Source organism: Drosophila willistoni, chromosome 3R, assembly GCF_018902025.1.
Source record: "Drosophila willistoni isolate 14030-0811.24 chromosome 3R, UCI_dwil_1.1, whole genome shotgun sequence".
Taxonomy (NCBI): domain Eukaryota; kingdom Metazoa; phylum Arthropoda; class Insecta; order Diptera; family Drosophilidae; genus Drosophila; species Drosophila willistoni.
This window is the reverse complement of record NC_061086.1, coordinates 6,313,577-6,340,909: the sequence shown is the minus strand read 5'-3', so window position 1 is coordinate 6,340,909 and position 27,333 is coordinate 6,313,577. Positions and strand designations below refer to the sequence as shown.

The following is a 27,333-nucleotide window of genomic DNA, read 5'->3' as shown; positions in this document are numbered from 1 at the left end:
AGACACGTGTTCATGGTATTTTATTTATATGGCTTAAGGATTGGCAGCAACTTAACTTTCTTTTCTTTCTTTTATGAGCCACAAAGTTCTGATAGATTTGTTTACCTCGAGCAGTCATAAAAAGTAAAGCTCCCAGTAGGTTAATAAAAATCTCACTCTCAACTATCATAAAATTGCGTGCCAACATAAAAATGAAATTCTTTGGCTAAATTAATTTCATAGTCCTCATGCACTTTCACCTATGTATGTATTTGCCAACTAGCTTATGAAGGACAATTGGCTTTACAGTGTCCTTTCCTCTTATGGCTTTTGCTTAACTTTAACCATAATCAAACAATTTGCCGCCTTGAGCTTTTTATAATACGCCACTAAATAAGATAAAGTGCATGAGAGGTAGTCGGCGAGGCAAAAGGTCCTGTAAAGTGATTTGCATTTTTATATCCTTTCAAACAGAACTTAACTGTGCGAGCCTAATGTGAAAGAGAGAGAGAGAGTGAGAGAGCGCAAGGAATGATGAAGCAACCGGTAGTTCTTATGGCCCTCTCAGTCTCTGCCTATGTTAACAACGACTGCGCAGCCTCATGTCTGTAGCGTCGCTGTTAGCTCTGATTATATTCTGTTCGCACGATTTTGTTGAAGATGCTTTATTTTTTCTTGAATGATTATTTTTGGCCAAAATCAGTCACTCGGATGCTGCCGGCCAGTTGTTGTCGCGTTCGCATAGCGACGACCGTTAAAGCGAAAAGAAACCACGAAAAAGTACGAAATTGTGAATACGAAAGATGATTTCAAATCACATTAAGTTTTACCTCACCCTTATTAAGTAATTTCTAATGAAAATAGCTAATGAGTGATTAAGTCATAATTTAGCAAAAATTTTAAAACCATATTAAAAATAATGAACTCAAGCGAGTGCAATGCACGCCCTTAACAATATTTTAAATAAAACAACAACAAACAAGAGAAGAAAAAAAAACAAATATCAAAACAGTTCAAAGTAATAAAAAATAAATGCATACAACAACAACAACAAACAGCAAAAAGAATAACAAAATGTGGCAGCCTTTTGATATTTTTGTTGAAAAAAATTTAAATTAAACGTGTTTTAAATGCACAAACGATAGCCAGCTAAAATGAGAGAGAAAATAAAAAAAAAATGAAGATAATTAATTGTCATTAAGTTGAATGAAAAACCCGGGCAAACCTTTTGTCGGCCTTAAAGTGAAACCCAAATAAAGTTATCATCTTATATGTATGCATTGTGCAATGTACATACTTCTGGATATATACATATATTCTTGGATATCTGGACATCGGGCCAAAAGGTCAGCATTAATCATCTGAGCTGAAGTTCAAATTTTAAGTTGACAGTGCAAAACTGGATAAGACACAAAGTGTATACATACGTGCAAATTAGATCAAATCAATGGCTCGAGATCTCTCTTAAATTTCAATAAAGCAATAAACGAAAATATTATGCAATTAATAAACATGGCCAGTGCATAACTTTTGAGTCATAAAAACAAAACAGTTTAGTTTTGAGTGTTGACTTTAAATTACCCTACAAGTCAAAGGAAGATATCTACCTAAACGTTAGATACATCTACTACTTTTCGGAGAATGTTTAAAATTTACACAGAAAAGTTTCTTCTATTAAGCGAATAGTTTATCTTAGAGCTTCCTTTATTTGCTAATCAGTTTGTGTTGGGCAGCAAATGTCTTAAAATGGAGGACAAATATTCGATGCAAATGGCTCTTAATTTAAGGAAGTTTTAACTGCATAACAATTTTGACTTATCAAGAGTGATGGTTTCGATAATATAGTTCAAAACTTTAAATAGTTTTTAGAGACACAGAGAAAGCGATAGAATAAAAGATACATAGAAAGCTTTAAAGACTTACTTCTATTTATTACTTTTTTATTTAAGTTTACTCTTTATGTTTCAGAGTATTTATTGTAAAATTGGTAAACAATATACATATGTATAAATATATCTCACTCAACTATTGTTATCTAGAAATTTAGTAGCTGAAATTCATATAGGAGGCGGTCAAATTTATCCATCTTGAAATATATAAGCCTTACAATAAATAGTAATCAAATGTATGTAGACACCGAATTTGTAAGAGATTTTAACTACACTTTATTAACTTCAAAGCCGGGCAGTTTTAGGGTATAAAGAAACATCAGACAGACGGCACCAGCTATATCCACAGCAGCAGAAAGAAACCAGTTTGATTTGAATCTACATAAAACAAAACAATATAACCAAACTCGACAACATTCTTTGGAACGTGCATATATTGTATAAATTTTTATATGATAATGATAATAATAACCACCAAAAATGGTCAACAACAAAAGCAACAACCACATCGCCAATAACTACAACAACTCATCATGAATGAAATAAAACTATGCAAATTCAGTTGCCACTAAAACTGAGGTGTGTGTCTATGGGTGTATGCTGCTTGGGGCCATCGAGATGACCTTGATAAACAAGGGAGACTTAGCAATCAATTTGTATTTACAAAAACGAAACAGCACGCCCCAACATTGACCCAAAAGGAGCCTGGCAAATCCTAAAGGAAGAGTCTTCTTAGTCATGTCATGTAGACAAAATGTATTCAAATATTTTCACTAAATGCCACTTAGCAATGCAAATTAATTTTCAGCTTTTCCTAGCTTAGGACTTGAAACTTTGAAAGCCAAGGACACACGTGTATGTGTGTGCGAGAGTGTGTGTTTGTGTGTGTGTATGCTGTCAAATTGCCAGGTAAACAATACACCTGCAAGTTGCTTCAGGGCGTACAAAGTATCTAAATAATGCTTTATTCATAACAGAAACAACAGCAGCTGCCTTCCAGCTGTTATCTAAGCAAATTCATAATCTATTAGATAACTTATTATTGAAAAGCCATCAATATAACGATTCAGTAAAATCACTCACCATCTAAATTGAACAAGTATTACTTAGCTAAATTTTTGCAAAGAGTTTTCTCAATAAATTTTACCTTGATTTAAAGCGGTGTTTAAATATCAATTTCAACTTTAAATATTGTTTTAAAAGATAAGCATTTTATAGTTTAATCTTGATGCATTCAATAGCCATTTTGTTTGTCTGTGAATTCTATTTTAAAGCATCCATTGGTTCTACATTGATTTTTGCAGTTGAAATTCCCTTTTTTAATTGGACACATACAAAAGCATCGAATAGCCCAAAGATATTCGTTACCAAGAAAATGGCAGCCTTGATGCTGGCCATGAACACATCTAGCTCAACTGAGTTATCTCCTGCTCTAGACCTGACCAGTGACTTCTCATTATTTCAAAATGAGAAGTTCCTTTGGAATCTAACACAAGCGCTTAATATATCGGCGGACAATTTGACCAGTCTCTTGCATGGCTTGGAGCCACAGGAACTGTTGCAACTGGACCAGGCCCAGGCAACAATGTCCACACGCACACCCATGGGACTGCTGACCACGTTGAGTGTGGGCTATGGCCTCATCTTTGTGGCTGGTATATTGGGTAACCTAATTACCTGCATTGTGATCTCACGTAACAATTTTATGCACACGGCAACAAATTTCTATCTCTTTAATTTGGCCATCTCCGACTTGATCCTCTTGTGTTCAGGTGGGCAAAAAATTGCAATTGCCTTTAAGTTTGTTCCATTGTTATGAAACATTTCTTTTTTTTTCACATGGCAGGTATGCCACAGGATCTATATAATCTCTGGCATCCCGACAATTATCCCTTCACCGATACCATATGCATACTGGAGAGTGTCCTCTCCGAGACAGCAGCCAATGCCACTGTGCTGACTATAACAGCGTTTACAGTCGAACGTTACATTGCCATTTGTCATCCATTCAGGTAAGTGGAAAATGAATGGAAAATGTATTCTAGCATCTACGGTTTCATCCTCATGCACAGGCAACACACCATGTCAAAGTTATCGCGTGCTGTGAAGTTCATTTTTGCCATTTGGATTGCAGCTCTATTACTGGCCCTGCCCCAAGCAATACAATTCTCAGTGGTCCAGGGAATTGGTGCGGACTCCTCATGCACTGTAAGTGCTCAAGTTTCACAAAGTAAAAGTTTTATTTTTGCATTGAGTTAACTTTGCCATGGCGTAGTTTTAATTCGGCAGAGTAGTTTTAATTCGCCAATAAGTATTTAAATCTATATTAATTATTTTCTCACAATGAGTGAGAGAAAGACTAAACATGTTGCAGAATTTGATTTATATTGATGTGAGAGTAGATTCACTTTAACAAATGCTTCAACATGTGTGGCTAATGCCATTTTAATGCCAATTTAGTATTGATTGAACAAGTTAACAAGTTTGACAAGTGGATTGACTAACGTCCTACACAAATATACATATGTTTGTATCTACATATATATACTTGCACTTTCCGGTAGATGAAAAATGATTTCTTTGCTCATGTGTTTGCTGTTTCCGGATTTCTGTTCTTTGGCGGCCCCATGACTGCCATTTGTGTCCTTTATGTCCTCATTGGGGTAAAGTTGAAGCGTAGTCGTTTGCTCCAGGCACTGCCACGTCGTTGCTATGATGTGAATCGTGGAATCAGTGCCCAGACTCGTGTCATCCGCATGTTGGGTAAGTTCCATGTTCTTTGGTGGCTGCTACTTAGTAATAAAAATGTTGTACTCCTCATTGTTGCAGTGGCTGTGGCAGTGGCTTTCTTTATCTGCTGGGCACCCTTTCATGCACAGCGTTTGATGGCAGTTTATGGTTCTACTTCGGGCATTGAGTCCAAGTGGTTTAACGATGTCTTCAACATCCTTAACTATACATCCGGTGTGTTGTACTTTCTATCCACGTGCATCAATCCGCTTCTGTACAATATAATGAGCCACAAATTTCGCGAGGCCTTTAAGGTAATTTGGATTTATTGGAAGCACTCCACACTGATTAATTTGGCCCCTTTTTTTGTAGGTTACTTTAGCTCGTCATTTTCACATTTCGAGCAAGACGCAGGGCCAAGGACGACCTCATATCTACAGCGCACTGCGACGCAATCAAACGGGTTCTCTTCGCACAACGGTGAGACGAAATACGGCTTTGTTTGACTTAGTTTTTAACAAAGAGGTTTTCCAATTTTCCCACAGGATAGCGTACGGACCACAATGACAACTACAACGACAACAACCAATCTGAATGGCAACAGTAGCAACAGTGGCAATTCGCAAAGAGTGCATAGGATTTCGATGGACAGTACACAGGGTGCACAAAATCGCAGCAGGCAGGATCTTTTTGGAGGTCAACCGAATCGGCCACATCGACAATTGCAAACACAGATATCCCAATTGTCGTCTGTGGGGGATGCTCACTCGCTCCTTGAGGGGGATATCCCCTGGCCGGTGGAACAATATGAGCTAGCTGGGCGACAGCATCAACATCCGCTTGTCATGGGTTCCATTGATGAGCTAAGCTGTCAATCGGTGGGTGTTGATGTGGCGGGTGTATCGCGTTCACGCCTTAAACTAACCCGCATCACGCGCCATCCACAGCCAAGCGGTTCAGTCAAGGCAACTGGAGATGCTGCAGCCAAAGGGGGCGGGTGCGGTGGCGCGGGTGTTATCGGTGGCATTGCGGATGAGGCAAATGGCAGAGTGCGTAAGGCAAAGGCAAAAAGTCTTAAAACCTCCAACACTTTCAAGACTCTCAGGGTCAAACTCAATTGGCCTGCCAGGCGCAAAGGCAGCCACAAGCCGCAGCAGCAGCAGCAACATCAACAGCAGCCAACAACAACAACAGGAACAACAACAACAACAACAACAAACGAAACAGCCAACTCAAACGCGGGCATCAACAATAAAGTGGCAACTGAGTGTGGCACTTACTGAGTGCCCCTTCGAGTTACAGACACTTTCAATTCCAATGCCACACAACTGTGATATGAGCAGTAGCAGCAATTATGTCTCTCCCTCTCTCTTACTTGCTAGCTACTTTTAGCCAATTATTCCAAGTTTTGGTCAATGGTTGTCGCTACCATTTCGCTTAGCCCTTAGTCATAGCAATAATTGTAATAGTTCCATTCTAATTTAAAACTAGAAACATCGCCTCTCTTGAATCTATCTCAATAAAGTTGCGGCAATGCATTCTGTGACATTTTTGTGAATTTCTCTAGGTTTAGTTTTTTTTTTTAATTTACGAGTTCAAGGCGCGTCTGGCTAATGACTGGCCATTTAAAGCGCGTGCCTCGGCTTGCCAACACGCTCAAGTGTCATCTACATCATAATCCCTTGCAATTAAGATGTCTATCGAGAGCATAAATTCGCGCTTGGTCTAGACGCCAAACTGAAAAATAACTAAAAAAAAAAACAAACTCATACTATTTCCAGCTAATGGTGCACTATACGAGAACGGATTCTGGCAAGGATGTGTGGCAACTGTGCCGCATGATTTACGAGCAACATGGCCTTGACTAATTACACGCCCATGTACTCGGTTTAGATGCTTTTAATTTTCATTTAACATTCCACAGATTAAGCATGTGGACCAAAATTTGTTGGCTCACCATCTGTTGGCTAAAATAAATGTATTTTAATTCATTCAAGTGCCACTAAACACACACGCCTCTTCAAAAACAATGTGGCAACATAATTAAAACCACAAAAATATGTATTGTCGGCAGTTGGTTTCTATTAAATAGTTAATATATGTTAAAATCAAAATTAATTTTGCCATTTTTAGCCTTCACACTCAAAATGGGAGTCGCAACCGTAAAAAAACAAAGAGTTTGACTAAATTCCTTTGCGCCAAAGTTTGTATACCCTACAAGTAAGTAACTAGATCTTTTGTTTAACAAAACTTATTTACAAATAAAACTACAGTCATCTGTTTTTGACGCAAATCCTTTCTAGTTTGTTGTAAAACAAATCTATACCCTAATATCTACAAATACTAAAAACTAGAAATATACAAACAAATAGATAAGTTTTCGGTCTATTTATATGGACAAAAATGACAATATTACTTTGACTGGTGACACACTTCTTAATAAAACTACTAGGCCAATTTGGAAAGGGTATACAAATTGTTCAATATATATATGCAAATGAAACCAGTTTGATTTTTTATTTCTAATCTTAACTATTAACATTTTCAAAATGTTAAAATTCTAAATTGCCAACTAATGTCAATAATTAGTTCATGCTACAATTAAATTTCTCCAAGTTTGTCAGTCCTATTTGAAATTGACTAAAAAAATGCGATATAAATATAAGTATTATAAATTTATTAAATTTTTAAATTTGGCTTCTATCTGAACTACATTTTGTCTAAAGAAATAATTTAATATGTCACACTAAGAATGAATGAAACTTTTGTTTACGGAATTTACGAATCTTAGCCACCTACTCTTCAAAGCTTTTATTAACTCCTCATAGTTTGATGATTAAATTGTTTCCAATACTAATTTAAACATATTAATATACTACGTGAATCTACATAAACAAAACAAAAACTCTTAATATGTATTCCCGACATATGATATGGAACGAATCTTGTTAACTTTTTAATGCCCAATTCAAGATGCTAATCAGATACCCGTATACACGTATAGCGCGTTTATAGTATATCCGGCGACCGTGATGACTTTTTGTCTTCAAACTTTGTTAACTGAGACCGCTGAGACCTCTCTATGCGATGGTTAACCATTTATGTGACATAAAAGTCAAATGCTGTCAAATAGTTTCGATGAACTTCATCATTTTTATGCGTTGATGACAAAGGCACAACAAACACACACGTCAATATGTATCTACATACATATTTAGGTATGGGGCGGATACTTGACAACCGCACAATAAATTTAACTGTCTTTCGTTTCAGGGAATTTACTATCACTTTGTCATCCGTTCAACTTGTCTCGATGGGGCAGACTAAAGGCAATTGAATCATTCAATTTATGTCTGACTAAAAGAAGCCTTTTTTTCTTATTTTAAATTCACTAATACGTCTTTGTTTTTACACACACACACGCGTACACCCAAAACATTTGGGGACAACAATAACTACGGGTAGAACGGGAAATAATAAAGCCAAGCCTGTTTCTGTGTCTATGCAATAAACTCTCAATTTCATTTATATGTATGAGCCATGTTTGCAATTCAAATGACAAAATGGACGATGTGCGATATCTATATACTATATGGACTGTGTATGACGAGGGCGTGTATATGAATGAGTGTGTGTGTGTGTGTATGTGTATCTGTATGGACATTTTGTGCGTGGGCTGAGCGGCAATTAAGCCGTAAAATATTGTTGCCTACTTTTCGCAGCTTCAGGCCTCTGATAAATGCCATAAATTTATGCCCATTCGCATCTGAACTGCAAATTGAAATAATTTATAAGCCATGAATGAATTAAACGTTAGTGACCTTAAACACTCCATGAAAATATTTATACATTTTTTAATTGCACATCAAACAAACAATTACTATGAATCACGCATAATAAACAATTGCCATGGAAATAAAGTTCGAGTAGCTAGAAATCGATTAACCTTTTTTTGTAAACAAATATCGCTATAGGTAGGCACATACATGGAAATATTAACGGATATATTATGCCAAACATGTTGTGGCAGTGCATTTGACATTCCATTTTATCCTCAAAAAGGCCCTAGACACATGGCTCTTGATGTTTCAATCTATGTATGTACATGTACTAAGGCAACGAACCAAGCAACCCACCCAAACGCCCAGAATCACAGTGGGAAGAAAGCGAAAAGCTTTATTTTAAATACAAAATATTAATGACTTCAAAATACAAAATGTTTATTGTCTAGTAAACAAAACCATTTCGCCCATTTATTTCTCAAAAAGAAATTCAAAGTCTTTCGTTAAAGAATCTCGATTAATTAGTTAGACTCAAAGCGAGTCTAATTGGAAATTTATTTAATGGATTTAAGATAACTATCCCATTGTGCAGCATTCAACAAGACTCTTTCAGTTAACACGGCACGTACGAATGGTTGTTGGGTTTTTGGGATTTATGCTTAAACATCAAATCTTTAGCTTATATCCATGACTCTCTACATTTACTTTATATTTACTTTTTGCATGGTTCGGATTACTTTTGTTGTTCGCCTTTTCTTTGGCCACTTGTTCTCTGTGTGATTTTTGGCATTTGGCACGTTGTTAGTGGCCCATGGGAGTGTTTGTCATAAAATGAAATTCGATAGGGTTGGGCAGGAACAAGTATTTGTTAGAAACAACAAGTTACATTGCCTAAATGCCAACCGAAATGGCAATTCAATTGCTAAATTGTACGCAAGACAATTTCAGACCAGAAATAAAAGAATTAGGAAACAAGAAGCGCCGACTACTCAAATGATACATATGCATTTAGGTTCCTACTTATGAATACACCACAGTGTATTTTGGTCTTTTAATGCTCAGGAGACCATGCGTCTACAATCAATTCTATAAAAATGCTAAGAGGTCCGTCTAAGGATATTAGGGAATAACAAGAAAATAAAGACCCATCGACGAATTTTCTCTCATACTAATAGCTTATTGAAATTATTAGATGTATGTCGATGTTAAGATTTTAGTTGACTAGTGACCGATAATAGTCTCTTAAATTGGCAAAATTTTCCACTGAATTTTTCATAAGTGTCAGGCAAATCTCATTGAGATGTTAAAATGCTTCTCTGATTTTTAACAAAAACGAAAATATTTCAAATGAATTCCAATGAATGGCAAATTAACTCAATGATTGGCATGAGCTTTTGTTCAAATACATTTACAGCGCATATATATATCCAATATAAATATATTTTATTGACTTTTAACATATTCAGCCACAAGTTAAACCACTTAAAGCAGTGAGCAAAAAAGTTCATCCAAATAGTCGAAGAGAAATCAAATGAAAACTGTTTAAAGAGGAAATGTTAAAAAAATGATTTAAATTTGTACATTGAAATGAGGATTTTGAGATTTTTGAGAAACTTGTTGCAATTCCTAATAGCTATTAACAAGAACAAGTTTTAAAGCATTTTAAATCAAAGCAATCCTCATAAAAACAATCTGATAACAACAACGATGAAGAGTAGAAAAGTTAGCACTCATCAGAATGGCAAATTAGCAATTTAAAAAAAATCACAAAGTTAATAATTAATTAATTAAAAACGAGATAAAATGAGGAAAAACTTTGGCACATTCAACTTTAAGATCAGAAAACGATTTAAGACCAATTTTAATCATACACCAACGAAACAAGACCGCAAATTTATGGCCAGAATATTGAAAACGATGAACAGATGCATTTACACAAAGAGCCAAAACCAAGCAATGATTGAATCAAATGGCGACATAACACAATCCTAATTAATTGTAAACAAGCCATGAAAAACATCGGCGTCAGAGCATTCTTGCAGCTCATTTATATGACTTGTGGGGCATTGAATACCGAGTATTGTGTGCGGCAACAGGCCGTTCCACCCCCTCACCGTCTTTTCATCAACAAACATCCATATGTATGAATGACGGCTTCGTTGATGTTTCTCATTTGTACGCCGTACAATAATATTTTGATTGAATTTTCCGAGCAGTGTCGTGGGTTGAGAAAACGACAGCAACAAAATGCCATGTTATTTACGGTGACGCGGAAAACAAGTTGTTAAGTCAATGCTTTTAAAAGGGAAAATATCACCATTTGCCCTCTTAAGCTGGCTTGATTTTATTTTGTAAAGGAAAACGGAAGCACATGCTATTTAAAAGAGACACAAACTAGGTGTGATCATCACAGTGTTGTACAATTCCAAGAAAAAAGAGAAAACACTGTACTTCTCGTGAGTTTTTAATCGATTGTCATAGAATTTAACAAATAATAAAAACTAAAAGTTTTTTGAAAATTTTGGAAAATTTTTTAAGTTGGGAATAAGCAGGCTAAGGATTATGGTTTTTATAAAACATCGGCACATGCCTTCAGATCACTTTTAAGTGAAATCACAGTGGAGTAAGTCACTTTAATGTGTAATCGAACAGTAGGCCACGCTTTTTCTTCTCGTTTACTTCCGTTTTCGTTCGGATTTTGATATTCACTTTCCATTTAGACTGCTAACGAAAAAGACTAGAAAATTAGTTTAAAAATATATTGAAAAAAGTTTGTACAATATATTTGCAAGATGTTGATATCAATTGTTTCTCCACAGAATGACGAAATATCAATAAGCACTTGCAATGGTGATGTCTACTACATTAAGCGCGTTCTTACTGAGCAAATGGATACTATAAAAGAAAAGATGGCAGCCTCTAGTAGTCCGAGTGTAATACCATTAGTGGATACCGATTCGAGCACTTTTGAATTGGTAATGAAGTGGTGCGCTCTAATGCACAATCTGGGCTCTACCTTAATGGATGTGGAGACATCTCGTTATATGTTCAACGGCTTTCTTCAGGCATACAGTGTGAACCAAAACATGTTGCTTAAATTGACATTAGCTGGCCATAGATTGAAGATTCGTTCTCTTTTGGAGGCCACCACTCGCCGTTTGGCCGATGAAATACGCGCATGTGAGACTACAGAAGAAGTACGTGCACATTTTGGCATCCATGATGCACCCCAAGATGGATAAAATGACGGCGAGGGACAATGGAGAAGATGATGCATTCTAAGATGAAGAAGACGATATGAGAGGTAATTGGGAGACTTTAACACAACACTTTGAACTATAAAAACAATAGAAACCCTCAGGATGATCCACTCGATGATGAAGAAGACGTTACATGGGGGAATTGGGAGACTTTAACACAACACTGAATTATAAAAACAATAGAAACCCTCAAGAAATACATACATGAAGACCTCTGCTAGGTATCACCACAGTCTACTTGAGTTCTTAATTTTTTTTTTTTTATGCATTTCTATATTTATACGCATGTTTTGTGATGTTTTGTTGTCGCAACACGGCCATTGCCGGAGTCAAATACCTCATTCGTCAATAAAAATATGATTCATTGTGGCGGTGAATGTCGAAGAGGTAGGCGACTGGGGGGAGAGGCGGCGTTTTACTTTGACGCGTCGCGACGCCCCAGTGATCAAAGTGTGGCCATCGGACAAAATGGCAAACATTTTAATTTGCATATTAAAAACGCACTTCGTATGAGAATTTTCATATTGTAATTACATGTTCTTTTTGCTATTCCAAGTAAATAAGATTTATGTGACTGCGACGCAATTGGCATGGCCAGCAATTATGTGTGTATGAGTAGGACGATGCGTGCAGATTTATTTATGAATGAGAGTGACTGGAGGGTTGGTGGGGTTTAGCAGTTCATTAAAAATGAAGCATTTTGTAAAATGTTAATGAAATAAATCTGTGAACGTGCAAACCGGACAACCGCATATGTCAGGCACTCGGCCAGAAAATGTCAACCAGGCCAATCTGGGTGTGGCTTGATCTATAATTTATGAATGTTATTTATTATCAATGCCTGGCAAGAATTAGTTTAACACTTTCCGTTGTGCATCGTAATTTCTAATTAAAATGCAACAAACTGTGTGTTCAAGAAGTTTCGTGCGAAAAGACCCAAACAATTTGTTTGGATATAAATTTAAATCAATGTAAATTGGCACAAACCCCACTCCAAGCCTTCTGCCCAATCGACTGAAACTTTTTGCAACAAAACGGGCTTATCGGGCAACTGAAACAGAAACTATGTATATCTGCCACATGCCACAGCTCTGCGGCAAGGACTAGAAAGACAAATGCTTATTGCAACAGCGAATGGCACTAAGCAAACGATAAAGTGCCGAGCAAAAAGAGAATCGAACTAACGGAAATTGCTCTCGCTTGACGAACACAAAGTCCAAGTTAATAGTTTCACGATTATTTACCAAACGCTATATGCTAAGACTTAGGCGTTAACACAACGAAAAGGGCAAACAATCGGCAATTATTTTAACATTTTCAAATACCAACAAAAAAATCTTTGCTCCATTTGTCACTTGCCTCATTGTGTGTGTTTTTGTGAATTTCGGGTATAAATTTATGACATTAAACGAAAAGCAAATGGTCATAAATCAAATGCCCAAGTTTGGGCTTAGCTTGATTGTATGTACATATGTAAATGTGTTACATAAGGTGTCCTTCTCGTTTAGTTACATGAGGCACACACATTTTTTGCCAATTTAAGTATTTGATTTACGTTTTATATAAGTTTTCAAGCCCTAAGTTGATCCAGCTCTTTGCTTTAATACCAAAGAATAATCTAACAGCTATGAGTATCTAAAAATAATTGCAACAGAATTATTAATTTTTGTCTATTGAAAATAATTATTAATTTTGGGCCTAATTAAAGAGTTTAATTAAAACACTTGGAATGCATTTTAAAGCCGCAAATTATTAAGCGTCTGACTCTTGGAGTTCACTCACATTGTGTATACGCCATGTATGGCGGCCTCGTGTGTGGCTTTTAATTGCAGACAGTCGAGCTATTAAATGTTTTTTATTACACTTCTTTGGCAACAATTTTAGTACCCACAACGCCAAAGCCAAAAACAGTTTTATACGATTTTATGCACTTTCACGCTCAACTTCATCAATCTGGCTAACATCACGGCATCACATCTTCACCCATACATATGTATGTATATGTAAATCTAGTCACGTGGCTAAAATGCACATAAATGTAACAGTTATGGTGGAAAACTCAATTAATAGGCAATGATTTTGAATTCTACATGAACATATTCAATTTTCATAAGCAAATAATATGTTGAACTATTTCAACAAATATTTATTTAGCCATTCAAATTACTCTTCAGCGTAACAAAATAATGTGTATGATTTTAATAAAATATTTCTTTTTATTCACTTCTGAGTTCTGATGAATTTTACTTAAACGAATTCCTGTTATAAAAATAGAACGCCATTCACAAAAAAATGAGTAAATTGTTTATGTTTAAAAGAAAGCACGCAAAAACAGAATTGAAATAAACAAATCACTAAGCATTTTTTTATTTACTTGATGTTTTCTTTCACTTTTTCAAGATTTTTCTTAAAGAGCAATTAACATAGCTGAGTTTTCCAGTCGAAATATCGAACAGTCATGGATATTGTCACGTGATACAACAATGTAATATACCCTTTAGTGTTTTCCATTAATGCTTAATTAATATAACTTCTAACTGATGCAAAATCGAATTAGCAATTTCCTATACCTAAGTATGATAAATTAAAGTGCTTTGACTTTAATGTCACTCAATGAAATATGCGACGAGTATATAAATGCCACTAATTGAGCACTAGATCCAAGAGCTATAGTTGCTGGTGTCCCACCAGTGCTCTTGCCATTGCCATCTGGCCAGGCAAGTGGCAATTTAATTTTTACGAGCCCTTAATGTGTCTTTAATTACAAAGCCGCTCTCTCATCAGGCTCGCTCTCTGCTTGATTGAATATTTACCCCCAAATTGAGATTAATGGTTGGGTTTGAGGATTCGGCCTGGAGGCTCTGTCGGAATATTAACATAACATTAATAAAGGACAACTAAAACAGTAAGTACGCCCACACTTTCGTTTTTGGCTTCGTTTTGTCAACGGGGGAATATTGCTCAGAGGCATCTGCCTTAGCCATTTATCTACCCTGGGCTTTGCCAAAATATTAATCATTTCGAGTGCCCCCGAGTGACTGTCAAACGGATGAAAGCATTCGTTTGGGGGACGCCTACAGTTTAGAGTCATGGCAATTCAATTAGCAGCTAATGAAGTAATTTCGTCAGGTTTATCAATTAATTTATTTTCATTGTTGTTACGCACATTACATTTACGGCTCAACAGGTTTCTCACCATAAAAATGGCATTTACACCGCACAGGATTCAGACGCGTTCACATTCACAGATTTCATTTCATTTGTGTAGTATACAAGGGGTCAGCATACAGGCATAAATGTTCTCATTCAGTTCCACTTAGTTATCTATACAGATATTTGCCTCTTTGTGTGTGTGCGTATGTGTGAGGGTGATGGCAAGAAGTCAGTACTTGAACGTGACAACCGGGCGTATGAGTGAGATCTTTTGACCAGATTGGCAGTCAAAATGTCAGACACTAGACTTTTATGGTCATTTCTGTTGCTGGCGTTTTGTCTTTACAGTAGGCGCAATTATTTTTTATTGACACGCCGAAGCTAAACTAGCCGTAGACAGATGGCATATTAGAATTACAACATTATTTCTTGCCAGTATCTTCAATTGTCTCGCAAAATCAGTGCGAACCAATGAAATGTTAAGGCTGTAAATGTTAATTGGAAGGAATATTTCTATGTAGTCTGAACTTTACAATGATGATTGCTCACACCGATATGTGATGAAATTGATTACTTCTTTAGCCATTAAAGCACTTTTATGTACATACACAAGTGTTGGGGCAAATGGCAACAATTTAGTCAGTTTTATTGTTTTTCATTTCAAATTTTAAATGATTTTCTAAGATTATGTTTGAGAATGTAGACAGCAATGGACAAAGACAAAGACAATACAGCAAATACACAGTATGATGACTTTTAAACATTATTTCAAACTTCTATCATCAGTTGTTATCTTAAACATTTCTATTTTAGAACCCTCTAAAAAAGTATATATGATTACACTTAGCCATAAAGTAATTTTTTTGAAGCTATTTTCTAAAGAAGTCTTTTTTTTTTTTTTTTTTTTTTTGCCAGCTCTGCCCCGATTCACAGCCAATGTGGTCAGGGATGAGTTGCAGCCAATCCAAGTCCAGAATATTATTATTGAGGAGAAATTAGGTGAGAAAGCTTGTTAAAAGATTGGCCAAGAACACGAAAAGGTTCATGAAGAGAGTAGTTAGTCAGACATATACTAAGGTGACACTAAGGTTATTTACACTGCAAAATCAGAAGTTCTGTGTGTTACATGTTTTCAGCCTGATGCCTTCGTATGCATTAGTCCAGCCCTGATGGCAGACAAGGCGCAATAAGTTTTCCTGGCCCTGGGCCAACTATTTTTGGATGAGTGTAGGCAACTTTATGGCACACAGGAGGGCCAAAAGCAGACAACCAAATGAGACCAATTGCATTTGGGGAACTAGAATTCAACTGTTTCTCATTATTATCATCATCATTGCTGTTGCCTGTTATTGGCCAATTTAAACGCCTGCAGCTGTTACGATACAGAACTTGGCCACCTTCTTGCTTCTCCGTTTGATGTTCATTATCTTGCTGAAATTGTTTGCCGTACGATACATTAATAGTTAAAGCTTTTGTCTGGCCGAGACAAAATAACTGACCTTGACTTTGGCTTAAAGACCAACAAAAGTTTCAAGATAAATTGTGGAAATTCGAGTTTAAACAACATCCAAATGTAATGTAAATGTTATTTTGTGTGTGTGTGTGTTTTTTTTTTTTGGTTGATGCAGTGAATCAAATCGAAATGTTCAGGATATGAAATAAATTGCTGTTCTGGTAGAGACAGATTATTGAAGTCCCAATACAATGTTGAATTGCTATTGATGCTGCAAAATATTGTCATTTCCTTGGTGAATTCGAATGGCGGTGATAACTCACCAAGCTAAAACGAAATTTATGCGTTCTCTCTTTATCGAATTTTCCATGTATGTATGTGGCGTCATCAATTTTTGTTTCATCTTTTTGACCATCCATTTAAATGATTGAGATTGCCTTTTAGGCGCAGGCTGTACTTTCAGTTACTGTACAAGTACATAGATATATGTATAAAGTCGGCATCATAATCAGTTAGTCAATGTTATCAATTGAAGTCGTAAACAATTTCTTCACGCAATATCCTGCTGACGCCATTGAGTTTGACCCTGGGCCAAGGAATTGTCCACAAGTAAACAACAAATTTTTGATGTCTTTTTTGTGGGGAGGCATATCAAATTTGGTGTGGCCATAAAAGCACACACAAACGAAATTAAACAAACACTGGCAGTGGTGCGTTCTTAGTCGTTTCCGTTTTCCGGTACAGCAGCCCAGAAGTATGCCACGAAATGTCCCTTTTGGCTCATGTTTGCTGAATGTTCGGTCAGGGTCGAGATAATAAACAAATAAATAAAAGACATACATACATAGGTCTATTGTTTATTTGAATTGAAAACTCTCGATTTGAAATAAAAGCCAAAGTTTTCGCAACCAAATCGAATTTTATGTGCGAATGTGAGTTTAGGATACACTTGGGAGGACATTCTTGGAAATTTTACTGCCAGCAAAATGCTGGAAATAGGCTAAATATACATAGGCCAATATCTTTGTCAACTAAATCAACATTCGTGGTTTTGTATCTACAATTAACTTTCTATACATGTGTTTATGATGGCGCAATATATTTCTACGCCGTTTCATTAGCTTCGTCCATCGTCAAAGTAAATCCCATAAAAACATCCATGAATATAACTTTACATTAATTGATTTAAACAGGATTGTAATAACGATAAAAATTGATATCTGTCCCAAAATAAACACAACATAAAGCGCGCCATTCATTCAAATATGTTGTAGAAATATAAATAAAAACAAACTTTTGTGGTATTGTTCATTACGTATTCACAAGTTTTCATTCACATTTGAAATGCATTTGGTTTGCATTTACTAGCTACGACTATTTTAGAATCCATTGGTAATATTTTACACATTGTTTGTTTATTTTACAAGGTGACATAAAATCACTTGATGCTATTGGTGACGCTCGATTCGGCAACATAGTTGGCCAACCATTCGCCGACCTGAGCCTTATTCAGTTCCAGCCATTTAATGTTGGCTTTGACCTTCTCCAGAGCTTCTTGCCGAGCCGCAGTTCCTGCGCCAGCCTCTGGATACTTCTCAAAGAAATGTTGCATTTCCTCGAGCTTAGTTTGTGTGTTGAAACGCGCTGTAATTGTTGGAATAATGCGTCCCAAGGTGCGTTCGGTAATGCCGAAGCGATCGACTAATTGCTCCCACTTCTCCCGCACATAGTCCCAAACCAGACTTTGTCCCACAGGGTTGGTTGAAATGTATCCAAGCAGCGTAAAGTAATCCTGACGACGTACAATATTCTCATTCCAAGCCAAGTTAATATAACGCTGCAGTAACCATGGCACCTTGACAGCGGCCAAGGCATTCATCAACTTAAGTTTCTCTTGAGCATCGGTTTCGTCCTGATATAGCTGATAGACTTGATCCCATGCGGCTTCAGTATTTACCTGCTGCAAGCCATAGTAATAGACAACGTCGCGAATGTCTGGATTGGGACGAGTAGCTGGACTGGCTAGCCATTGGTTAAACAGCGTAGCCGCTTGTTGCAAGGAGCTCTCGTGTCCTACCCCACAGGCAGCAGTAAGAATCTTGATACGCAGCCGACTGAAGTGAGGAAAAATATAGGTTAATCAAATGATACTCTATGGAGGAGTAAAACACATACTTCTCCAGATGCGCTGTGCCCACAGTGAATGTAAGCTGTTCCGCAATGGGTGTTAGAAGCTTGCGAGCATAGGTTGTGTAATTGCTGAATAAATCGGTATAATAGAGACGGTTTCTCAATCCAGTTATCCAAGTTGTGCCCACACTCCAGGGTACATAGTCCTGCTCACTCTCCAAGTACGTGGTCAGATCAAGTGCCAGGGAGAAACTCAGCTGTCCGGCATCGGCCAACGAGCTGGCGTCGTTCAGAAGATGGGCACGGTCTGCAGTGCTGAAAGTTTCGCGCGATGCCTTAATTGCATTTGTCAATGCAGTCCATTGTTCAGCAGGATAGTTGACTCGATAAAAGCCCACTTGATCCTTGTTAAATTTAATCCAACTTGTTGCACCGACAAAAGAAATAGTGATCTCATTGTCATTATAATTGAAAATCGTGCTCTGTACTGTGCTACTAAGACTGCTTGTGTACGTGATGGGGATGGACCAACGATAGCTTAAAGAAGTTTATAAGAAAAAATATGTTAATCCATTAATATATGTGTGCAGGTAGGAAAACTTACTTGAAGGAAGATGCCTCCACCTCAGCATCATAATCATCTTGATTGGCCAGGAATCGTTTTTGGGTCAACTTGTAGTTGTTGCCCTCCTTTGTCACTTCAACCACAGGGTAACCCATTTGCTCAGTCCAAGTTTGCATGATAAGTCTATTGAAGAAGTAAATTAAATAATAGTTAAATATGTCCGGGAAAGAAGGTATTTTGCTAACCACTCACTTGACATCAAAGTCCAAACCATCTTCCTCCTCAATAGCAGTGAAATAATCCTCGGTGGTGGCGCTGTTGTACATGTGACGGCTGAGATAACGTGAAGTGGCGTTTTTAAGTTTTTCTTCGCCCACCAAATTCTCACACATTCTCATCACACATGCTCCCTTCGAGTAGGTAATGGAATCGAAGTATTCCGTAATTTCGGAAGGTGTATTGACATCTTTGACTATTGGATGCGAGGCTGTAGTTGCATCCAAGTCCATCACCGAATGCATCTCCTCAATGACGAATTGGTTGTGCATGTCCCATTCGGGATGCATGTGATGGACTCCCTTGTATTCAATGAAGCTGGCAAATCCTTCATTTAGCCACAGATCATTCCACCATTTCATGGTAACTAAAATGGGAAAAAATTGTTGTACAGATAATACAATAAATTAAGTTACATCCTCTTCTTACCCAAGTTTCCAAACCATTGATGGGCCAACTCGTGGGCAATTACAACAGCGACACGCTGCTTGTTTACACTAGAACTGGTATTCTCGTCCCAGAGCAAAGCTGTTTCCCTGAATGTCACTATACCCCAATTCTCCATGGCACCAGAGACGAAGTCGGGAATGGCCACCATATCCAATTTTGGCAGTGGGTAAGAAGTACCAAAGTAATCAATGTAGTGGGCAAGGATACCAGCACCCGTTTCCAGAGCATATTGAGTCTTCTCAACTTGGGCAGGTGGAGCATAGACACGCACTTCAATAGAAGTACCTTCAACGGTGGTGTTCGTGTAGTCAAAGTCTGATACAACAAATGCCACCAAATAGGTACTCATGGGAAGAGTCTCTTGGAAGTTCACCTCAGTCAGATCACCTTCGATGTACTCGCTAGCAACAGGCATATTGGATATAACATTGAATACAGTTCCACTTGGCCTGGCCACGGTGATGGTGAATTGAGCCTTCATCGACGGCTCATCGAAACATGGGTAGGCGGAACGGGAATATGTGGGCTCGAATTTAGTGGTAACCAGTTGTCTTTAAAGCAAAATGGGAATCAAAAACATTAGAAATGCTATAAAAATTTAATCTTAACTAGGGTTAGTCATTCAAATGCATGCATTGGGTTGTTAGTAGTATCGTCACTACCTGGTGCGATTGTGCAGCTTGTCCCAGTAAGAGCTTTGATAGGAGCCGGTAATGCGATCCGTCAGAGAACCATTGAAATTCAAATTCAGACTATAGTTGCCCACAGCCAGAGGTTGCTCGAATTCGGTTACCCAGTACTCATAGTCTGGATATGCGAATGTCAGAGATGGTACTATTGTTTTCAGTGGTGCTCCCGAATCGTCCAATTGCTGGAGATCAATAGTGCTCACATTTTGATGCTTAGAGTGAACGGGTATATAGGCAATTGGCTCCAGCACCTGCAGATGGATGCTAATTTTGCCTGTGTAGTTCTTTTTATTGAGATCAGGACGCAGATGTAGGTCATATTTCAGCGGCTTCAGTTCCTTGGGTAGGCGGTATGTCAATTTTTGCAATACTTTGCTGGCGGCTTTTATGGCAGGTGAAATGGTGGCCATGACGTTGCGGAATTTACTTGTGGCAGGCACTTGTGTAGTGAAAGAGCGATTATCTGGCGTTGTGGGTGGTCGATAGGCAGTTCATAAGTAAAAAAAAATAAATATTAACTAATCTATATCTGTATTATTCGCCGAAAACAAAAACAAATCGAATTCGCCCAGCTTTTTGTCGAATGCAACAAAAACATGTCGCCAGTGCTGCCAACATTTCGTTGCATCAAAACGCTAAATCAGCCTTTGAAAAAAGCTAGAAATAGCTAGAAATATTTCTTCAAAATATGTATTCTTCAAAAAAAGAAAATATGTATTTGTTTTTTTTTGGTTTATTTCAATATTTTGGATGATTTCATTAATGACTTTATCTTCATCATCTTGATTTATGTAGGTTTCATTGGTCCCCATCTTTCTCGAACATGATGTTGGTAATTTGTAATTGTGGCAGCATTTATCTTGTAATTAACAATTTTGTAAAATATTAGCTTTACAAAAGCTTTTCCTTATATGTAAAATGACGTTCAAAGTTGTATTAGCCGTACCTATTTCTTTGCTTCGTTTTAACAATATTCATTTAACTAAAAACCCTCTGCGTTGGACCATGTCAGTATGTGCAATAACATTTGCCCGCATCAGCTGCATTTAAAGTCAGTCAATCTTTAAATGCAGGGTCTTGCATGCATATACCACCCGGTTTTTGATTGTAAATTATTTCACAATTTATCCCACATTTCCTTGTTGCAACCCACTAGATCTAGTGGAAAAATAGCTAAATTGGCGGCACTGCATGTCGCCCAGTCACATCGAATTCGCTGTACGATGTGTCGATATCAATAAATATCTATCGCTGTTGCTGCGTATCGATTATGGTTACGATAGACTAGCCCGCCATATTTTAATTTTATCAATTCTTTTACAATTACAACTACAAATTATTTGTAGCACAAGAACGCAATTTTATATCTATTAGCTTTTCTCAATTGTTCCATATATTTTTTAAATATTCCACAAACCTGCAGACACGCTCAATATTGGCTTGGTGGACAACAATTGATCACGATCCACATATATGGTGCGTATATTGCCTTCCAGGCTCGCTTGACTGCTGTTTGAGTGTTGCTTTTGATGTTCATCAGCTATGTTTTTACCCACATAGACGAGGGCCCCTAATAGGAATCCGCAGAGTACCAACAAGAACACACAGAAGGCGACTAGTGTAAGGATTGTGTTGCTTGGCGTTTTATGTGCCTTTCGATGTGTTTCCTTGATCCGATGATTGTCGTCTGTCGAGAGGCTGCTACGTGGGCGCACGTTTTTCGTCGCATACATTTCGTTGACTTTATTTTTTAAACTTATTGCTAACTAGATTATATACACGTGAAATGAATGACTCGACGATCTATTAAAATTTAAAATGGCATTGTCCGATATTTTGTTATTATCAACCTGGCAAATGTCACTGGCACCAACTATAATTATAACATATTTTATATGTTTACTTAATACTGTCATTTTATCTTGAACTGAACTGGGCTGCCATCTGCCTATTATGGCATTGACAAGTGTAATTCGAGAGCAGCTTTAGCAGACAGAGACCGAATTACACACATAGCCATCATTATTATCAAATTCAACACTTTTTTAATGCCTCTAAATAAACAAACTGAAAGTTGTTGTTGGTGTTTTTGGTGGTGGACTGGATATCAGCTTCCGTCATCATTTGGACGATTGGCAATTGGAGTTGGATTTAATTCCATCAATCAGTTGTAATTTTTGCCCCTTCTACGGTCACGTAATGAAAATGATCGTTTCATGAAATTGTAACTACCTACTGGCGACCAAGTCGACCATCGAGTTCGAGTGGTAAGTTAACCGCAAAGTTGCATTACAAATTTTCCCGGCTTGTTGCAATGATACGGCGATCAACCTCTATGCAACCACAAGCCACTTTCTATTGAGACGTTGGCGTTTTCAGATTGATTGATTGATGATGGCAAAAGGTTGTTGGCTTTTGCTGGGAAACAAGCTGCACGTATTGTGGCCGTGTAAGAGAACGATATTCAGGATATGATACACCCAAAATTACCCGAAATGAGGAAAGACATGATGCGAGTGGGAAGAATATGCTAATTTTGTCTAGCTGTCAGTCAATTGTCTGAATAGTTTTTGCATCTCATGCTCATCATTTGTTAAAGCTGCCTCCATCAATGATGACGAACAGACAAATGTATGCACACACTAGTGATGATCATGATGCTGATGATGGTAATAATGATGATGATGCAATGGTCTGCCTTTGCCGTTGACTCAATTAAGGCGCGCTCACAAAAACCACAACAAAAGAATTGCATGACTACCTTATGAGCATCAAAGAGCCAAATACTGCATACAATGGGACAAGTTGTAAAGTATCTTCGGTTTGGCCGTATGTATGTACATATATGCCTCATTTTGTAGCCACTTCTTGCTTTTATACCTTATTCCAAAGTTGATCTACAAAAAAGTCTGCTAATTAAGACTTATGACATAAAGGTAAGTGAATTTCATTTAATTTCTTTTGCTCAAGTTTAATGCCCTTAGAATGCTTTGTTGTTGCAGTTATTGAGTTGTTTGTGTTTTTATTGAAACTGAGAAACACGTTCATCAACTTTTTTAAGGTTCATAACTTTCTCAAAATAATGTCGCACTGAAATATCAAGAGAAATGTAAATTATTTGCCATTTACGTGACAAGTGCGACCCAAAAAGCACCCAAAAGCGACCTATAAAACTTAGCGCTTACACCCACTAAAGTTACTTATGGGTTAAGTGTAGGTTTACGTGTTTGGAATTTTGATTATTTCTTTAAAAAACACAAAAAAAACGAACGAAAAATACATGATAGTAGATGAAAGAGATAATGAAATGATTACCTCAATTTGCATGTTTGGGGTTAACCCTATGCAAAATAATTTAATCAATATCAATCAAGAAATTGCATAATGCAAATGAGTCAAAAAATTTATATAAGCTGCAACGAAAACACCAAAAAAACAAAAAGTTCAACAATATAAATTATCTCTTCACTTTGAAGGCGGTCAGAAAACGAAAAACTTGTAATCTTTTCTATTCTATGGTTGATTCCCATCATTAAAGACTGTGAATTGGAATAACTATGGCTAAGCCGAAGTTTGTATACTCTTGCAAGTCTGTGTGTGACTTTTTTTGTTGACTTCAAGGGTTGTAAAAAATAGTTTCTTATCTTATGTAATGCAATTTTTGCAATTTTTATGATATAATGGGTCGATCTTGATCAAATTTGGTTACCAGTAAGTCTATTAAACTAATATATATATACATATATGTTTTTGAGGTCACATGTCTGTACATAGAAGTCTTGACTTGCTCTGATAAAAATAAATATACCTTTTTGAAAGGGCATAAAAATGGAAATTATTTGTCCAGAAGGTAGCCAAGAAGAATGAAAAAGAAATCAGTGTCAATGAAAATGAAAGAATTGTAAATAATTCTAGTCATCCACTGCTTGATACCCTCTAAAATCATCAACAAAAGAATCATTACTCATTGATTACTACACTATCTACACAGTCATGAATCTGTTCTTTTTATTAGGTGGAGGATGGCTAAATTTTTACTTTTAGGAACTGCAACTATTTCAATAAACTATATGAGCATATATAATTAATATAATTTCCCCAATCTATGTATACTCCATAATAATAGTTTATAGGGTATAAAAACAATGTTTAAACGCAGCCCACGTTGTTTAAGCTTTCAAAGAATAAAACAAAAACAAGAAATAAATGTCCAACATACAAAACAGTAAGTGGCTGTGGCTGTGGCTGGTAGTCAATGATGCCGATGTCGACCCATTTTGTTTGGGGTCTCTTCTGACGAAGAAAGTCATTTCTCAAGCTACTACGAGTACATACAAACATACATACATACACAAACATTTGTTGGATGTTTGGGGCATTGCCTACATGACTATGGCCAATGCATTGGCCGATTTAAGGCCAAGAACTTGCGTGGCAAGTGAACTATGCATGGAAAAAGACTGCAATCGGATGACTATGCCGAAGCCTGTTTTTTTGCTTGGCCTGATAAATGATTGTTGGGGGTTAGGGGGAAAGTGGCGAGTTGGGTAGGGGGTAGGGGGGGGGCAACGCATGCTCTATAGTGCAACCTGTTTTGCCTGCGTGCCAGCCGGAGTGGCCATTGTGATATCAGCGGTTATTTATTGTGTTTATTTATTTTGTTGTTGAAAGTCAAAGTTGGCATAGAATTCAATGCGATCCGCATATTAAAATAAGTTTTGTGGTTCGGTTCAATGCGCACTCAATTAGAGAAGAAACTGAGATCCGTAACGGTTTCTAGATCAATTCAATGACACAATGACAGTAGCAGAATTCAGTGACAGATTTAACGGTATCAAAGTGATTTTATTTTGTTGACTATATTTGGCACTTTTGTGACTTTTGCTCGTAAGTCGTAACTACGTTAATTAACAGTTAGAGATTTCCGTTTTCAGTCCACTTAATTTCTAATATTCACACTATTTAATAACGGCAGTTGGCATTGCCTTAAGCTTCACTTGATTTAAATCTTTGTGTATTTAGATGTCTGTAAATTCCGCGCACTTTTCCTCCATTCGCGTAATAAGAAACTCACGCGCGGGCTTAAAAAACGACCGTGCCGCTCAGATTGAAAGTTACAACTGGAAAAAACAGTTTGAAACAGTAAAAGCTACAGCAGCAGCCTAAGCTTTACTTGAGCTTTCATTCACTAACAGCTGAGACCGGCTTCAACTCCAATGGCATGCATTAGGGGTATTCATTGATAATATTTCGTTTACTTACTGTTTATCGCCATCAGCTGTGGTATATTCAGTCAAATATGCTCCCGTCAGGCTTTCCAGCTTGCAATCAAAGCTGGCCGAGAGTGTGTAAGCCTTGTTCAAACTGAGGACCTCCCTTAACTTGATCATCAGCAATTCACGAGTGTCGTCCAGATACCATTCATCAATGGCAATGCGCATGCGTGCCATCATGTTAAGGATACTAATGCTATGGACCTCCAGATCCTTGGCATGCAGTACTATCAAATTGGTGGCATTCATTGCCTGGAACTGAATGGAGACGGTGCCCTCGCAAGCTCCCGTGTTAAGATTAGGCTCGAAGTACAGCCTATACTTGATGGGAGTCAGTTCGGTGGGTAGGCGCCATTCAATCTACATAGATAAGAGGTATTCAAGTTATCCAAAAGGCAATCGTTGACACATCGATAACATCGAGTAATCAATTAACTGATAAGATCTCACACTGGACTAAGGTCAAGTCATAAAAATTGTTTAGTCATAACTTAGGAACTTATGATGACATTTTTGAATTATTTGGTTTATTTTTGGGGTAAACTTAATACTACGTATTATGTGGTGTTAGTAATATTAATTTATTTTTGTTTGCTTGGATATTTCAGTCACTAGATTGGCCTGTATATAGTCCTCAAGAACATCCAATTTCATTTTGGCTTCCTCCAATTGTAACCATATATTATCCCTATGGACAATGACAAGGACAAGAGCGACTGCCAGACAGGTGGATAGTAAGCCAAAAAATATGGCTACACGTTCCGCTGTGATGCCATCTAATATTGATATTGAAAATGGTTTAGTTCTGACAATAATTCAGCTACACTGAATATCTGAAATTTTTCCATACCCTTAATGTTCTGCTTTAAATTGCCCATATCGAATAATAAACTGTGCTCTGACTAACGGCAAACTGCTAACTGAAACTGAACAATCTTGTGGCTAAGGCTACCGACGAAGCGACTTAAACCAAACCGATAAGCACCTTAAATTATACCCCACACCATGGGGAAATATGATAAAAAATACAAAATTAATTTGAATTGGTGGCCAATGCCGACTTTACGATGTCCAGACAACTTTCTTGTTAATGGTTGTAAAACAACAACGATTAAAAAACTTTTCCCGGGTATTTCTCTACATTAATTAATTGACTTACTTACACTTACCTCTTCGGGATCGGGCAATCCTGTTGGCAGTGTTGGATAGATGGGATTGAGGCCTGTTGATGTTGAACCGGATGTAGTAGAAGTGCTAGTAGATCCTGGTGTTGTACCACTTCCATCATCGGGAGTAGTGGGATCAGGGGATGTTGGGGAGGTTGGGGATGACCCACCATCTGGTGTATTTGGATTGGCTGTTGTGGTTGTTGTAGTTGTGGTACTGGTAGTTGTTGTCAATTCGGTTAAAACATCAATTTTATCGAGGGCATCCTGTAATTCGTTTTCCAGATCGGCCTTTTGCACAGCCAGCACAATGGTTGAGACACAAAAGGCTGTTGTGGCCAGACCAAAGAATATGGCCACGTATTTGACTGTCAGCCCTGATTGTGATGAAATTGAAAACAGATTGAAAACATTTCTTCTTCACTTGACACTTGACACTATTCCTTGATTTCGATGTAAACTTACAGGCGACCATTTTGTTAATTCTTATGAAATTCCTTGATTTAAAGGATTCAGACGCCAAGTAATGCTTCCACTA

The 27,333-nt window shown here is 37.3% G+C and overlaps 5 protein-coding genes across 8 annotated transcripts in view; 3 read left to right on the top strand and 2 right to left on the bottom strand.

The window, feature by feature from the left end:
* The first annotated feature begins 701 nt into the window (after nucleotides 1–701).
* Nucleotides 702–6,527, top strand: LOC6650463 (thyrotropin-releasing hormone receptor). The gene is made up of 9 exons (XM_047009365.1): nucleotides 702–759; nucleotides 3,173–3,640; nucleotides 3,715–3,880; nucleotides 3,941–4,076; nucleotides 4,433–4,631; nucleotides 4,698–4,912; nucleotides 4,971–5,078; nucleotides 5,144–5,768; nucleotides 6,523–6,527. Exons 2-9 carry the CDS (start codon nucleotides 3,244–3,246, stop codon nucleotides 6,525–6,527), a joined length of 1,851 nt encoding a protein of 616 aa, XP_046865321.1. The 5' UTR covers nucleotides 702–759; nucleotides 3,173–3,243.
* A 4,553-nt stretch (nucleotides 6,528–11,080) lies between these two features.
* Nucleotides 11,081–11,872, top strand: LOC124459740. Of its 2 annotated transcripts, none has more exons than XM_047009344.1 (2): nucleotides 11,081–11,684; nucleotides 11,742–11,872. In XM_047009344.1, exon 1 carries the CDS (start codon nucleotides 11,173–11,175, stop codon nucleotides 11,620–11,622), a length of 450 nt encoding a protein of 149 aa, XP_046865300.1. In that variant the 5' UTR covers nucleotides 11,081–11,172; the 3' UTR covers nucleotides 11,623–11,684; nucleotides 11,742–11,872. The 2 variants fall into 2 exon arrangements, with proteins under 2 accessions (XP_046865300.1, XP_046865301.1); XM_047009345.1 differs by having other exon boundaries at nucleotides 11,732–11,872.
* Nucleotides 11,873–14,260: 2,388 nt separating this feature from the next.
* The window catches only part of LOC6650870, a 31,596-nt gene continuing 18,523 nt past the window's right edge, over nucleotides 14,261–27,333 (top strand). Inside the window, exon 1 of the mRNA XM_002073022.4 lies at nucleotides 14,261–14,545. The gene's annotated coding sequence lies outside the window, so the exon portion shown is untranslated. The remainder of the gene's footprint in view (nucleotides 14,546–27,333) is intronic.
* LOC6650462 (glutamyl aminopeptidase) lies at nucleotides 17,549–27,321 on the bottom strand. 3 transcript variants are annotated; one of them, XM_023180108.2, is made up of 8 exons: nucleotides 27,261–27,321; nucleotides 26,793–27,172; nucleotides 25,619–25,989; nucleotides 19,647–20,218; nucleotides 19,194–19,584; nucleotides 18,981–19,124; nucleotides 18,422–18,913; nucleotides 17,549–18,360 (listed from the first exon to the last, which is right to left on the bottom strand). In XM_023180108.2, the coding sequence occupies exons 1-8, from the start codon at nucleotides 27,268–27,270 to the stop codon at nucleotides 17,685–17,687; spliced, it is 3,036 nt and encodes a 1,011-aa protein (XP_023035876.1). In that variant the 5' UTR covers nucleotides 27,271–27,321; the 3' UTR covers nucleotides 17,549–17,684. The 3 variants fall into 3 exon arrangements, with proteins under 3 accessions (XP_023035876.1, XP_023035877.1, XP_002073064.2); XM_023180109.2 differs by having other exon boundaries at nucleotides 26,799–27,172; nucleotides 27,261–27,320; XM_002073028.4 differs by lacking the exons at nucleotides 25,619–25,989; nucleotides 26,793–27,172; nucleotides 27,261–27,321 and adding exons at nucleotides 20,330–20,819; nucleotides 21,774–22,159.
* Nucleotides 26,141–26,593, bottom strand: LOC26529527. Its single transcript, XM_015176979.3, has 2 exons — nucleotides 26,480–26,593; nucleotides 26,141–26,405 (listed from the first exon to the last, which is right to left on the bottom strand). The coding sequence occupies exons 1-2, from the start codon at nucleotides 26,505–26,507 to the stop codon at nucleotides 26,206–26,208; spliced, it is 228 nt and encodes a 75-aa protein (XP_015032465.1). The 5' UTR covers nucleotides 26,508–26,593; the 3' UTR covers nucleotides 26,141–26,205.

Bases quoted from the DNA above. Each gene is read 5' to 3' on its own strand.
- LOC26529527 (XM_015176979.3), bottom strand. From the start codon at position 26,507: ATGGGCAATTTAAAGCAGAACATTAAGG. The intron at 26,406-26,479 runs GTATGGAAAAAT...TATCAATATTAG, and splicing joins TTTAAAGCAGAACATTAAGG to ATGGCATCACAGCGGAACGT.
- LOC6650462 (XM_002073028.4), bottom strand. From the start codon at position 22,089: ATGTATGCGACGAAAAACGTGCGCCCACGTAGCAGCCTCTCGACAGAC. The intron at 19,585-19,646 runs GTAAGAAGAGGA...TTCCCATTTTAG, and splicing joins TCAATGGTTTGGAAACTTGG to TTACCATGAAATGGTGGAAT. The intron at 18,914-18,980 runs GTAAGTTTTCCT...AACTTCTTTAAG, and splicing joins GTGGAGGCATCTTCCTTCAA to CTATCGTTGGTCCATCCCCA.
- LOC6650463 (XM_047009365.1), top strand. From the start codon at position 3,244: ATGGCAGCCTTGATGCTGGCCATGAACACATCTAGCTCAACTGAGTTA. The intron at 3,641-3,714 runs GTGGGCAAAAAA...TTCACATGGCAG, and splicing joins CTTGATCCTCTTGTGTTCAG to GTATGCCACAGGATCTATAT. The intron at 4,913-4,970 runs GTAATTTGGATT...CTTTTTTTGTAG, and splicing joins AATTTCGCGAGGCCTTTAAG to GTTACTTTAGCTCGTCATTT.
- LOC124459740 (XM_047009344.1), top strand. From the start codon at position 11,173: ATGTTGATATCAATTGTTTCTCCACAGAATGACGAAATATCAATAAGC.